The sequence below is a fragment of the Astatotilapia calliptera genome, chromosome 4 (genome assembly GCF_900246225.1).
Source record: "Astatotilapia calliptera chromosome 4, fAstCal1.2, whole genome shotgun sequence".
NCBI classification, from domain to species: Eukaryota; Metazoa; Chordata; class Actinopteri; order Cichliformes; family Cichlidae; genus Astatotilapia; species Astatotilapia calliptera.
The window spans coordinates 8751991-8765508 of record NC_039305.1 but is presented as its reverse complement, the minus strand read 5'-3'; the positions used below and the strand labels follow the sequence as shown (position 1 = coordinate 8765508).

General features: G+C 39.2%; 1 protein-coding gene and 1 long non-coding RNA gene across 10 annotated transcripts in view; one reads left to right on the top strand and one right to left on the bottom strand.

Moving 5' to 3' along the window:
- The window catches only part of srcin1a (SRC kinase signaling inhibitor 1a), a 101658-nt gene that overhangs the window by 20689 nt on the left and 67451 nt on the right, over positions 1–13518 (top strand). Inside the window, exon 1 of one of the 9 annotated variants that reach the window (XM_026164424.1) lies at positions 1407–2125. The exons of 7 other annotated variants lie outside the window; for them this stretch is intronic. In XM_026164424.1, the coding sequence (XP_026020209.1) occupies positions 2101–2125 (25 nt within the window). In that variant the 5' untranslated portion in view covers positions 1407–2100. Of the gene's footprint in view, positions 1–1406; positions 2126–11879; positions 11955–13518 lie in introns of those variants that run through there. One more of the 9 variants, XM_026164427.1, reaches the window with a different exon arrangement.
- On the bottom strand, positions 10479–11006 carry LOC113020447 (uncharacterized). The gene is made up of 2 exons (XR_003272202.1): positions 10944–11006; positions 10479–10813 (listed from the first exon to the last, which is right to left on the bottom strand). It is a non-coding gene; the product is annotated as an uncharacterized LOC113020447 (long non-coding RNA).

The window sequence follows — 13518 nt, the reverse complement described above, 5'->3', positions numbered from 1 at the left end:
CTGAAGTGTGGCAACTTACTTTAGTGAGATTTGCATAATCATTTCGGGGGTGCTTTTTTTTTTTTTACTGCAAAACATGGCTCGATAAAAATGTGTGTAGCTTTCAGGTTTAAAAAGTTAAGTCATGGAATACATGCAAAACAAGAGAAAAGGCACACACTTTCTAATTCGTGATTGACAAGTGGATAACCTATGAAGATGTGCAGCGTCTCTCCATTTCTCTGTCAGATATCGCTCATCGCTTGTTACATCTGGTTTTGAAACACAAAGAGCCAGAGTTACTACGTGGGGGGGAAAACAGTGCATGATTGGAAGCCCCAAAGATGTGGTTAGTTCTATGGGTGATTTATAAAAGTTACAATGTTTTGGAGTCAGTCCATTACAGAATACAGAATTTAAAGGAAACAAAAAGATTTCTAAAAATGTTCAGATTAAGCCTTACGCATTTGTATTAACATTTTGTTGGATCTTTGTCATTTGACAGTCTAAACATAACATACGTTAATTTTTATTTATACATTTGTACTTACATGTCAAACATGAGTATTTTTTATATGATTTCGCAATGATAAGCTTTATTTTAAATATATATTAAATATATATTAAACGACTATGTTATTTTAATTTCAGCTGTCATTTTTCGATGACAACACTGCGCTGTCGTGCAGGCGCTATGGCGACAGTCTGTTGCTGCACATTATTTTGATGCAGCAGCTGTCAGATCCGGTATGATTTTATCCTATGGGAGACATGAAGTAATCGTATCGTACATCATGGAAGACAGTAACCCTAACAAAAGACTCAGATGCACTCAAAAGAAAAAAAGCAGCTACTTGCATTGCTTTTCGAGGGCGATCTTCATCCTGAGGGCTGCCTTGACCTTTTCTTGCTTTTTATGAAGGTCTCTCAGGTGCCAATCTTGACTAAATCTAACATGTTAATCAAACATTATTGCTGTTTCACAGGGGAAGAAAGCAACGGCTTTGCTTTCATTCATCTAAGATTTTGATTGATTGTTGCTCTGTATGATTCTTGAGAGCTGTCGAGCTAATCCCAGGCCCAGTGTTGTTAATTACCACACCTCTCGCCTCCCCCGCCTGTGATTGGCTATCTTTATCTGAGCAAGGATGCACCGTGGGGACTGTGTGTATCTGTGTGTGTGTGTGTGTGTGTGTGTGTGTGTATATATATATATATATATATATATATATATACACCACTCTGATGGGTCTCTTTTTATCAGAGCACATAAAGATGCAAAGATTGACGATCTTTTCTTCTCCTGTGGGCTCTGCTGGTAAGGATTTGCGAGATGGAGGAAAATAAATATATACACTCTCCCTCAGTTTATGCAAAGGAGAAAAAAAAGGGAGGAAAAAGTGGAGGCAGATGGAGGTGAAGAGGAGGAGGGGAAGATGAGGAGTTGAGGACGGGGGAAGCAGGTGGGGAGCGGAGGTGTTGCCGGGGTGACAAGAAGAGAAGGATGAAGTGGGACGTGCCAGTGGAGCGTCGGTAATCTGGGGCTCTGGCTGGCTGACAGTACAGTCATACACACACTTGCACACATACCCTTGCTCAATCTATGGCCTGAAGCGCACAACCAGTGCACACAGGTCTGCAGTCGGTGGCCTGTCTTCAAGGTGTTTTAGGGCCAGGGCGAGCCATGTTTTCTCCTCCTACCCTGGCACGGCCACTCAGATGGACATAATGTGGAAGATGAAGAGAGAGAGAGCGAGAGAGAGCAGCAAATAAGACAGACAGCTAGGGACACACAATCAGACAGAGAGAAAAGAGACAATGTTTGGAACTGGCAGCCTCACTTTTCTCTCTCTCGCCCTCTTTGCTTTCTTTGTGTGTGTCTTTCTCACTCGCTGCATTTCTTCCAATACTCCTACTCTCTCCCAACTCTTTCACAATCCTCTCGTCCCTCCCCGCCTTCCCTCGCTTTGAATTTTTTTTTTTTTTTGTACGCAAATGTCCGCCCAAGCCAGTGTCCCAGTAAGGTGGCAGCAGCAGGGGATGAATGAGGAGATGGATGGAGGGATGGAGTGACCTAGAAGAAAACAGAGAGTCAGGGATAGAGAGCTAAAAGGAGCACGGATGGAGAATGCTGGGAAACCCTCAGGTGGGCAGTCGGAGTGGTCCCCTCACTCCTCTCCTCCGTTTGTGTGTCCTGGTCTCTGCTCGTTTTTGTCTATTGTCCATCTCCTTCCTTTCTTCCCTCTTTCTTTACAGAGTTTTCTTTGAGCATTGTTGGATTTGCTTGGATGCTTGTGGCTTTTAATCTTGATAACTTGCAGCACTGAGGGACTTTGTGGATGTGTTTGACAGTGTGTTTGTGCATCTGTTTGATTGTGGTTGGTTGTCATGAGAGTCACGTAGCTCTGCTGTCTGCCTTTGCTTGCCTCCTGTATGTTCAAAGGCTGTTGAGCTTGGTTGCTCCTTTAGGACTTGCTGCTGTTGCTGCCACTGCTGCCTCATTCATGAGAAGCTTCTTCATAAACTCTGCTTTTGTGTCCCATGTGCCCTTTGGGAGTTTTTAAGTCATTTGTAGCCAGTCAGTTGTAGTTCATTTGATTTCTATTCTTGCGTCTTCTGCTGCCATGCTGGTTTATATTTGTGGTTTTTTTGCAAAAACTTTTCTTTTGCTGCTGTTGATGCTGATTTGTATTTACTGACTCTACGAGGGCTCCTACAATCCCTTAAATAGTGAACTTGTCTGTTTCCAAGGAGATGTCAGCTTGCCAAAATAAAAGCCCTCAGTCAGTGTTGCCACTCCCTTTTCATTTTCATTTTTCTCATATTCCTTTCTCTGTCCCTCTGCTGTCTGCACATATTTAGTACTAATATGATCCAGGGAAAACTAGTTGGATGATGCAACGGGACAGCTGGGCCAGCAAGACCAGTTATTCTTCACAATTATACCACTCTAATGACCTTAGTGACAGCATGTGCGAGAATTTGTCGGGTGAGAGCATCAATGATACTGTGAAGCAACTACAACTTCTCTTTAGATATTCCTTGATGACGACTTCAGCTGAAGAGGATTGTGGTGAGATGCTAACATGGCACCTTCGCCCTCCAAAGCAGGGATATGACAGTAATGAGGGTGTGGGGTCTGTGTGTGTTTTTGTGTATTGGAGTTCTCATTAGCCCACTGGGTTTTAGTCAATAGAGGCCAGCTCCTCTCCTCCCTTTTTTGTCTCTTCCTGACAGCACACTATAGCACAAATTGGGATATGTTTGCAGTGTGTATATCTTTCAGGTGTGCGTGTACTGGTGTGTATGCAACCTGGTCAGTAATCCCCGATTTACAAGATGGCCTTCTGTTTCCCTTTTTTTTATTGTTGCTTTACAAGAAGGCTCCTTCTCCCTGTTAATTAGTCAGCTGAACCCCAAGAGTTTAAACCATTATTTATTCATCATGCCCTTAGTTCAATCTCATCACTTAATAGCGAGTTAATGTGTGTCTGTACGCGTGCTTATGCGTGCATTTAGGATCAATGCCAGAAGGATGCAGGGTTCACAGAGTCAAACCGTCTAGTACACAAACACATACACACATCTTTGCAGAGATTAAAACGCAGCAAACTCTTCCTGAATAAGCGACTTCCTTCTTCTACGTCTTCTAAAAACGCCTACAGTCTGTTGTCTTCATAAAATGAGTTTTTAAAGGATTCGAGACAGCTAGACAATAGGCGGTGGGAGATTAAAAGTGGGCAGCTGACATTTGTGTGTGCTGGGATTTCTGTGTGGAAGATCTATGTTATGTGAAGGATCATAGATAGTATGTGGGTGTGTGTGTGTGAGGAGGGAAAGAGTAAGCTTGTTTGGCATTTTAACATGTTTTATTTAATCTGTTATGTGCTACTCATCGTAAATCAAATGACAACTTGTCCTGACATTCGACACATGATAATCCGAAATGTTTAAAAAAAAAAAACAAGTAATACAGTACCTTGCACTTTTTTGTAATTTCAAAAATATCACGATGGTACTGTTTCTTGTAAATTGTATGGTTTACAACAAAATGTCATTCTGGTTTATTTTCTATTATACACTATGTAACACTTGTTCTCTGAGTTATTTTCCTTACAGTGTTTTTGCATTTTAAAAAGCCGGGTTGATTAATGTTTGTTCATTTTTATTGTAAATATACTCTCTGGTTATAAACCTTGTCGAATCAGCTTTTTGGCTACAGTGGAATTTGTTTTAGAATCAACCTGATCTCTTTCCAAAAGACAGACTGTGAGACAGAGTTCCCATTTATAGGGTGTTAACCTGTGTGAATATTGATTACAGCACAAGTCTTTTCTAAATCTTTTTCATGCATTTGTCTTATATTGTGGACTCTCTGAGGAGCAAGATATGATGCTCTTTGATGACAGAAAATTGCTTAACAAAGTGTTTGTGGGGGTTTTAGTGGTGAAAAGCAGCAAATCCTCACATTGCAGCACCAGAGACCAGCAAAAATTGTCCTTGATGAAGGGCATTGACAGTTAATCATTCGATGCATTTTGACAGTTTTTTTTTCCTTTGTTTTGTTTTTTACAACTAGTATTTCACTACACCGAGTTATTGCTCCTGTTAGTTAGGATTCACTTTAAAAAATGCAGCTTTGCTTTGCCTTTATTCTCCAGGCACAGTTGAAACAGCACTTGAAACTCTGGAAGCGCACTGTTTGTCACTACCATGGAAAAAAGGAGAGAGATGTAAGGGTAAAATTGTTTGTGAAGAGACAGGAGAAAGGAGATGATGAAGGGCTGCGGCAGCATTTTTGAGAGCCCCATCTTACCCTCAAAGTGATATTTCTTTTTGATACATTTTCTTCCTCCTTTTCAGTCACATTGACACGACATGAACAGTCGACCTCTGGCAGCAGCTCTCTGTGGAGATGTGTTCTCACCACAAGTGTCCAGGTTATATTTAGAATATCAGCAATGGCAGATTTTCTGAAATATAAAAGCGTTTAACCTCCTCTTTCCACACTTGGAAACATATGCATGATAATGCAAGAATTTCTAGGCATTAGTTGTCACACTGCAAAATCACATAAAGACCATTGTCATGGCTAAATTATGATGTAACATCACAAACCTACAGTGAAGTGTGGAGTTACGGTTGGTCACAGGGCAATTTTAGTTATTTGGTGTGTTTGCTTATGGCCAAAAAGAAACTAAGAGTGAGTCGAAACATCTACATTTCTATCTTTTTCTATTTGGAAAACCTCGTGTCCATGAACCCATACAATCAAGGATTTTCGCTATAAGCTGTTAAGCATTATAACACAATTATAGCACATACAAGGACAAATGTCTAAATCTTACTGCCTTGTATATGAGACACTTCAAAGCCAGACCAGCCTCTCTTTAACAGGGAATTATGACAATCTAGATTAATTGTTAATCCTAATATGATAGTCTGCATAATGAAAACTAGGAAGGACTTTCATCCTTGAAATGATAGCAAATCACACTAATCCCTAAATGTTCTCAAAGTAACAACAACATACTCTGACTACATTACATAATTAACAATCCAACACAATGGGCAGCACATTGAACACATTTTATAAGTGGTCAGAAACTTGTAAATAACTCCTGAAAGAATAAAGTTATGTTGAAACCAAGCACACCATTGTTTTTCTTGTGACATTACCAATAAGTTTGATGTGTCACATGGCCCTCTTCCTATTGAAAAAACAAAAGTTGTATCCAGGATGGCCGACTTCAAATGGCCACCATGGTCACCACCCATCTTGAGGAGTTTGCCCCCTCACATATACTAATGTGCCACAAACAGGACTTTAATATCACCAACCATTCCCATGTTATTACGGTGTATCCATATAAATGGCCCACCCTGTTCTTCTAGACCAGTTAATCTGAAGTAACATGTAAATGTAACCAAAAATAACCTTCTTAAAGATATTGCGTTTGTACTCATTTATAAATCCAGTATTTGTCAAACAAGATTATTTTTCATTTACTCCACAAAGAAAAATTGCCATCTCTCTCTGTTTGTCTGCCAGCAGGAACGTTAGAAAGTTTGCAGAAAGGTACAGCATCGGCAGAGGAAGACCCCATTAGTTTTCCAAGCCCGTGAGCATCCTGTTAGCTGCATCTTAAATGCTATACCACCACCAGTGGTCACAAAAATATGATGGATGTACATTTTTAACCATTTTCAGACCTGAGATACTGGTGGATTGCTTGGCTCCAGCTAGGAGACAAAATGACCGTATGACATGAATTTTTAATATCCATTAAAAATAAAAACACCCAAAAGTTATCAAATAGATTATTTCTTTCCATCACATCCGATCAAAATTTACTGCAAAGCTGTGAAAAACATGCTGACATGTGGTCATATGTCAGCATTGCTTTTTGTCTCTTAAGTTAACTTGTTATATTGACCCTTGGGACCCTTTTTTGAGAAAACACAGTTTGTGGCACTGGACCACTGAAAGTGTTGCAATAAGAAAGTTTTTTATAATTTTCTATTATCCTATTAGCTCTGAGAGTATGATGACATTTATGATGAAATCTTCAGTGAATGTCAGCATATATGCAAAGTGACCTTTGGCCTTGGCACAAAGGTCTTTTTTTTGACCATCTACTGTTCCATAAATCCTATACTTATTCAGGATTGCACTGCACGTGTGAAAACAGTTTTAATCTATTTTTTTATGACTTAGAAAGCAGTTTGTTTTCTAATGGTTCCAGGTCATGATTGAAGCATGGCTCTGGGCCTTCTTCATTCATTCCCTGGGCTCTGCCGCAGCTTTATGTCCTGTTGACCAGCCACAGTGTAGCAATGCCAATGGTGGATCTGGGCTGAGAATCAGGAAGACTAGATTTTTGGAGGTTGAAACTATTTGTGTCGTGGGCAGGAGATGGTTTCGGTGTTGGGGGGTGGGGGAGACCATGAAAGCAGTGCTGTAGCCAGAGGCGCCATCTACAGACAGAAAAAAATGGAACATTTGTACACACATGCTTCAAATGGCTTCAGGGTGAGAGCAACAGCAGGTCAAAAGCAGAATATAACTAGATGTCAGATGGAGATGAGAGTGCTTAGTTTTCTTTCTTCATATAATTAAAGCCAGTGTTGCATTTTTTTGACTGTAGGGAAGATGTGCATATAAGAGCAGAGCGAGGCCGAAAGAGACAAAGAAGTTGGAGAACATGCCACGAGTGACTGACAAGCTTTTAAGCTGGAACTAGAAATATCTCAAAAGCATCTAGCGAAGCATAAAGAGCTCCACAGTCTCAAGTTGGAGGAAAAAGACAAAATATGGCCAAAAAGAAGCAGGGATAGCAAGAGAGAATGGAGGAAGGCTCTATGTTTGAAAAACTGAAGTTAAAACCTGTCACATCAAAAACAAAAGTGCTCTTTATGGCATCAAACGAATCAGGGTCTTTTTAGTGTGTATGCCAAAACCATATGAGCAGGAGACTGTGAAGCCTTTCTGTTTTGGATCAGATTACAAGTTGGTAAAATCCCCTGATTTGTTAAATTCAGTGACCAATAAATCCTGCACTAAATCTTTCAATCACGCTCTCTTCATGTGTTTATCTTCCACATTTTTGCTAAGGAAATATGCAGGTGATGTATACAAACACTAATTCATTGACATGTAGGAGTTATGAGGACTAACTGAAGATGACAGCCTCTACTTAGATGTACCAATTTGTGAATACACTTCACTGAAGTCAACTAATTGATTGCAAAATGCAGTATTTTGCAGGAGCAACGATGGTTATTCACCGAGTTGATATTTGCTGGATGGTAAGGTGGAAGCAAGATATTTCAGGTGTTTTTTGAACATTAACCTCCTAAGACCCAAACTCTTCCATAACATTCATTTTAAATTTCTCTTTGATATTTGGGCTGATTGGCACCTGATGAATGTAAAAACAAAGAATTACCAGATTTTTTTCTTTTTTTTTTTTTTTTTCCTAATTTTTGTTTCTGAGAAAAATGAGATCCACATATAAGGATATTTGTTTAAAATTTCAATAGAACAGTGGCAGTATAATGTCCTCGTAAGTGGATATCAGGCCCTTGTAGAGCAAAATGTAGTATTTTGGTGTCGACAACCCAAAATGTGATGTCCACATATAGGGACGCCAAGTTCTTTTTTCTGTCTTTGCAGCTATGGTATAACATGGGTCTGAAGAAACTAGGGAGCCAATGATATCAATACCTTAATTCAGCTGCTGTTAAGCCGTATTCCTCCTTCTAAGGGAGATAATGGGGATGATTCTTAGATTTAATACAATATTAGGGTTGGTGTAAAGATTTTTTTCCTAACTTTGTAAAGTAAAATGCAAGAAGTCTGTAACACTTTATAATATATCCCATGCCCAAGTGCATAAATCACCTGTGATTTTCTTTTAAATTACAATGCAATTGTACTTAATGGTAGATACACTATAATAGGGTGTAACAAGTCAGGCTTTTACAGGAGACTATGTAAGTCATTGGTAAGTAAGTAATGCTTAAAAACTAATGCATGAGTAACTTTAATTATTGCATAACTTCATTCAGTCAACTTCATAATATGGCCTCCCCCCAAAAAGTACAGCGTAGTTACGATGTAAGATGGGAAAATATTATTGATTATCATAAAAGTGCACACTACTTAAAAAAAACTACTTAGTTATGTAGTGCTTAAATTAATGTACTGTTTAGTAATTTCTTTGTTTCCTGTAAAAACCTGACTTGTTGCTGCCATATTCTAGTTGTTCTACCTTTAAATATTTGTGGTAATATGTAATATAATCAATATAATCAAATAAAATCTACAGAAATTCCATTTAATTACAGGGGATTTACACCCCTAGTTATGGGTTGTACTATAAAGTGTTGCTAATACTTTCACAATAAATAAAAAATAAAAATGCGGTTTTCATTTATTTGCACTCGTTTCAGTGTTGTACTCACTGTTGTACTATACGATGGGGTGATGAGGGTATGGCTTGGGTAGGAAAGACTTTTCATGTGAGTTGCTGACTGATGAAATACTGTGCTTTGTTGTGGGAGATCCGTCTGTTTGTCTCTCTGTCCATCTTCTGGGAGTTCTCTGGTGAGATGAATGTCTTCTTGTCAAATTGTAGACTCCCTCCTGTCAAACACACACTCCCAATCCTATTTATAACCAGACACTCACTCAAAAATGCTAATGAGTCTCTGGGTAACAAATGGATTTGGACGTTTCACAACCTGGATTCTGCTCTCTGCTCTTTCCCCACTGCCTTTCTGGCCCCCGACTCTAACGGTTGATTTTTTTTTGTTTCTTTTTTTTCTGTCTTGTTCGGTGCACACCTCATTTCAGCCCACTTCTCCACTCTCTTTCTTCACTTTTCAGCTGTTTTTCAACGCTTACCTGAAAACCATCAATTACTCCTCTCTTCACTGCCCTCTTACTGCCGGCCTCTATATTCCCATTTTTCTTTTTTTGCTCTCTAAGTTTCATCTACCTCAATACTTAGGTTCTCTTCCTGTCTATCTGTAGCAACCATTGTCTCTCTGTCAATCTCCATCTCTATTTCTCTGTCTCCCAGCTCGTTGTGAGTCAGTGCTAGTTCTTACTGGATCAGCCATGTGCGGCTCTGCCAAGTGCTCTGGTGCTGTGGGGCAGAACATTTAACAATTGTCAGATTCAAGCTTCATTCAGCTAGCAGGTGGCAGGAAGAAAAGATTGGAACAATCGCTAAAATAGAGACATTTTTGATGTCTTTTTTTAATATTAAATACTTCTGTATTCTCCCTTAAAGACCTAGGATCCCAAAAGAGGCCTGCTTTAGTTTTAAAACTGTGATACCCTGCCTATTTATGTGTGTCCAGAGAGGCAGCTTCTCTGTGGGTGTGATTGGCAGCATGAGGCCTTAAGATTGAAGGAAAAACATTCAGTCAGATTGGCCTTGGGACTCATCATAACTGACATTTAACTTGAGTAAATGTTACTTGGTGCTCTTGAGTTTTAGGGAGTAGGTGTTTTTGGCATGCCTGTACCAAGCCCTGCAGCTATTAGTCCCATGATATAATACAATAAGTGACTAAAAGTATACTATAGGGAGCACTGTAGCATTCAGAGCTTTTACATGGTATAATATGGAATCAAAAGGTTTCCTGTAAATTTAAATTAGTGGAAACTAAATGTTAAATGTACATCCCGATAAGCTATCTAAAGTCAAAAAAAGCAAACTAACCAAAAAGCAACAGAACACATTTGATGTTCTCTCTCCTTTGGTTTGATTGATTTTGACTGCTGCAGTTAAAGTGTTTTGAAGTGGTGGCAGCAACATTGGCTAATCCTCGTCTTGCTGCAGTAAGCCATTTGGGAGTGAGCTGAGACACTGAGGTTAGCCTGGAAGGGCACAGTAAACTTTACTGCTCTATTTCTAAGTTTCATCAACTAAAATTGCTATTCACCACAATAAAAAAAAAAAAGAAAGAAAGAAAACTCAAACTCAGAAAGTGACATCATTTATTGGTTTTTGAGGTTCATTTTTACCGCTTTAAGACCTTTAACACAAGAATTGCAAAAGCCTTGTGATTTTGATGATTTTGGCTTATACTCATGAAAAATGGAAATCCAGTATCTCGTTCTTTCAATAGTAATTTACTCAAATGAAATATTCTACAGTATAAATAGTGTGTATTTCACAGTCTAGTTCAGCTCATAAAGCTGTAATCATGGAGAAGACTGCTGACTTGATAGCTGTCCAGATAACAACCATTGACACGCTCCATAATCACTGTAAGCCACAGAAGGTCTTTGCTGAAAAAGCTGGATGTTCGCAGAGCGCTGTATTGAAGCATATTAAGGGAAAGTTTAGTAGAATGAAAAGTGTGGTAGGAAAAGGTGCATAATCAACAGAAATTACTGCAGCCTTGAGAGTCTTGTCAACAGATGTTGATTTAAGAACTTGAGAGACCTTTGCAAGGAGTGGACTGAGGCTGGTGTCTGTGCATCAAGAGCCAGCATGCAGACGTCTTCAGGAAAGGTGCTACAACTGTTGCATTCTTTATTAAGTCCCTCCTGAATCAGAGACAACATCAGAAGCATCTTCACTGTGCTAAGGAGAAAAGGGACTGGACTGTTGCTCAGTTGTTCAAAGTCCTCTTTTCAGATGAAAGTACATTTTACATTACATTTTGAAATCAAGGTCCTAGAGTCTGGATGAAGAGTGGAGAGGCACAGAAACCAAGGTGTTTGAAGTCCAGAGTGAATTTTCAACAGTCTGTGATGATTTGGGGTGCCATGTCATCTACTGGTGTTCGTGCTGGTTGGCCCACTCAAAGCCAGTGCAGCTGTCTACTAATGTCCGATTGATTTTAGACATTATAACCAATATTGGCTATGTGCTTATCTATCAGTATCTGCATTTGCAATCCTGATAAATGACATTTAAAAGGGTAAAAGACAGATGGGAGAAACCCTTCAACCATGTTATTATTGCTGATATTAAATAAATTGTCCACCAGAGGGCACTCCATAATTTCCTTGTTGGCAACACAGATGTTTGGGAACGCCAGAAACACAAGTATAATCTGGCAGAGCCTAATTAAGTAAATAGGTAAATACTACGCTTAACAGATGTTAGGGAAATCTGTTTAATATTTCGTGTACCTAAAGAAACAAATATCAGCTGCTATATCAGAATGTTGGATTTTTAAATCCAATATTCACCAAATATTGATATCAGAATCCTACAGTGTTTGGAATATACTGTCTACCAGGACTATGCTTCATGCTTCCATTTGCCTACATCTTCGAACTTTCCACAGTGCCAAAACTACTAGTTTGCTCACTATGTTATTGGTGTGTTTGCTTGGCTAGCTAACTCACCTGACATGAATCAGGAAAGAATCTGTGGTCTGTCATCAGAAGAAGATGAGGAACACCTGAACCAAAAGTGCAGACGACCTGAAAGCTGCCATTTGTGGTAAAGGAACGCCAACAAAGTATTGAGTTTATAAATGCATGTACTTTTAAGAAGTTGGATTATTCTGTATTATATTTCTTGGTTGATCTTAGGAAACTTTCAAATAATCTGAGACACGTGACTTCTAATTTATATGAGCTATAAGCCATAAAAAGCCTTTGAAAAAGTTAAGAAATATTTGCTTAATTATGAAAATGTTTTATTAAATGTTTCCTCTTAGACTCGTATGGATACAACACACAGTTGACTGCTGAATGCTAACTAAGTTATTAAAACACTAAAAAATTTTCAAACCAAAACCATAGCACATGCATCTGAATGTGCTGTACCACATAATAATTCATATTATTTGTCAGGTAATGCCACTTAAATGCTAAAAATAAAATCTAAACTAGTGAGATAAAGAAACAGAATCACACCTGCAGTTGTTGTGAAGGGAGGAACGATCTCAAATCAGAACTCTTCAGGGGTTTTTTGTGCCAGACCATAAACGTGCTTTTTAATGGTCATTTTAACGTGAGAGTCTGTTGGGATTGACTCTCGTTTGGATCCACCCTCAAGTGTCCATTTGAGGAACTGCCGGTCTTGGCATCTCTGCATACCCGGAGGCTTCTGCTTGATTTCGCACATTAATTTTGTTTCAATTGGTCCAAGCTTGACCTAAAGTGGGTACCTCTTCTCTGTGGGTGGAACGGTGTTGGATTCATATTGATTGCTGTTTATAGCACCGGGCTTGTCGGGGGGTTGTCTCTGTTGTTTTTGTTGTTGCATTGGGCGCTGTGTTGTGTTGGCAGCGACAGCTTGTTAACGTCTAACTCGTCATCTCCTCCTCCTCTTTCGTGCCAACTGGCTGCTCTTCCCCGCTCACCTACAGTACATCACAACAGAACCCCACGCATCCATCTGTAAAACTGCCCCACCCCATTCATCTTTTTGCACGCCAACCCAAATGAAAGACATAGAGACATGCAGTAGAAACGCGAGATAAAGGAGGAAAGAGACATCTTTAAGAGGCATGATGATCACAGGGCACATGATAAATGAATAGGGAAAACAGACAAGTAGCATAGATTGTTGCAGAGTTTTGTCTCCACTAATGTGATGCCTAGAAGGACAATTGTTCAAGCGCAAGAGAAGATGAATGAGAAAGATGCAAAATTTTATTTAGTTAAGACAAGGTAACTCAATCTTGCTGTACTTCAAAAGCGATCGGAAAGCACAGCGACATGAAATAATGGTGCATTATCTAGAGAATGCAGCATCCCACTATTAAAGCATAATACTGTAAGTTACATTGAACAGAAGTAATACCAGCTACAGAGGATCCACTTATTTACTAGATGAAATGTCTTTCAGATGCCCTCTAAGCAAGCTGCTCTGCTTCTCTGTGGATTATTGGAGCAAAAAACACTTGAAATCAGGTCATGCCTTTTTTTCCTCATGAAAAGAAAAAGAAATTCTGGAAAATAGTCTCTAATGTACAGCAAAAAAAATAAAGATAAAATTCACTAAAACCATGCTTTTTAAAGTTTTTATAATTCCCTAAACAGAAGCATCATCAGTA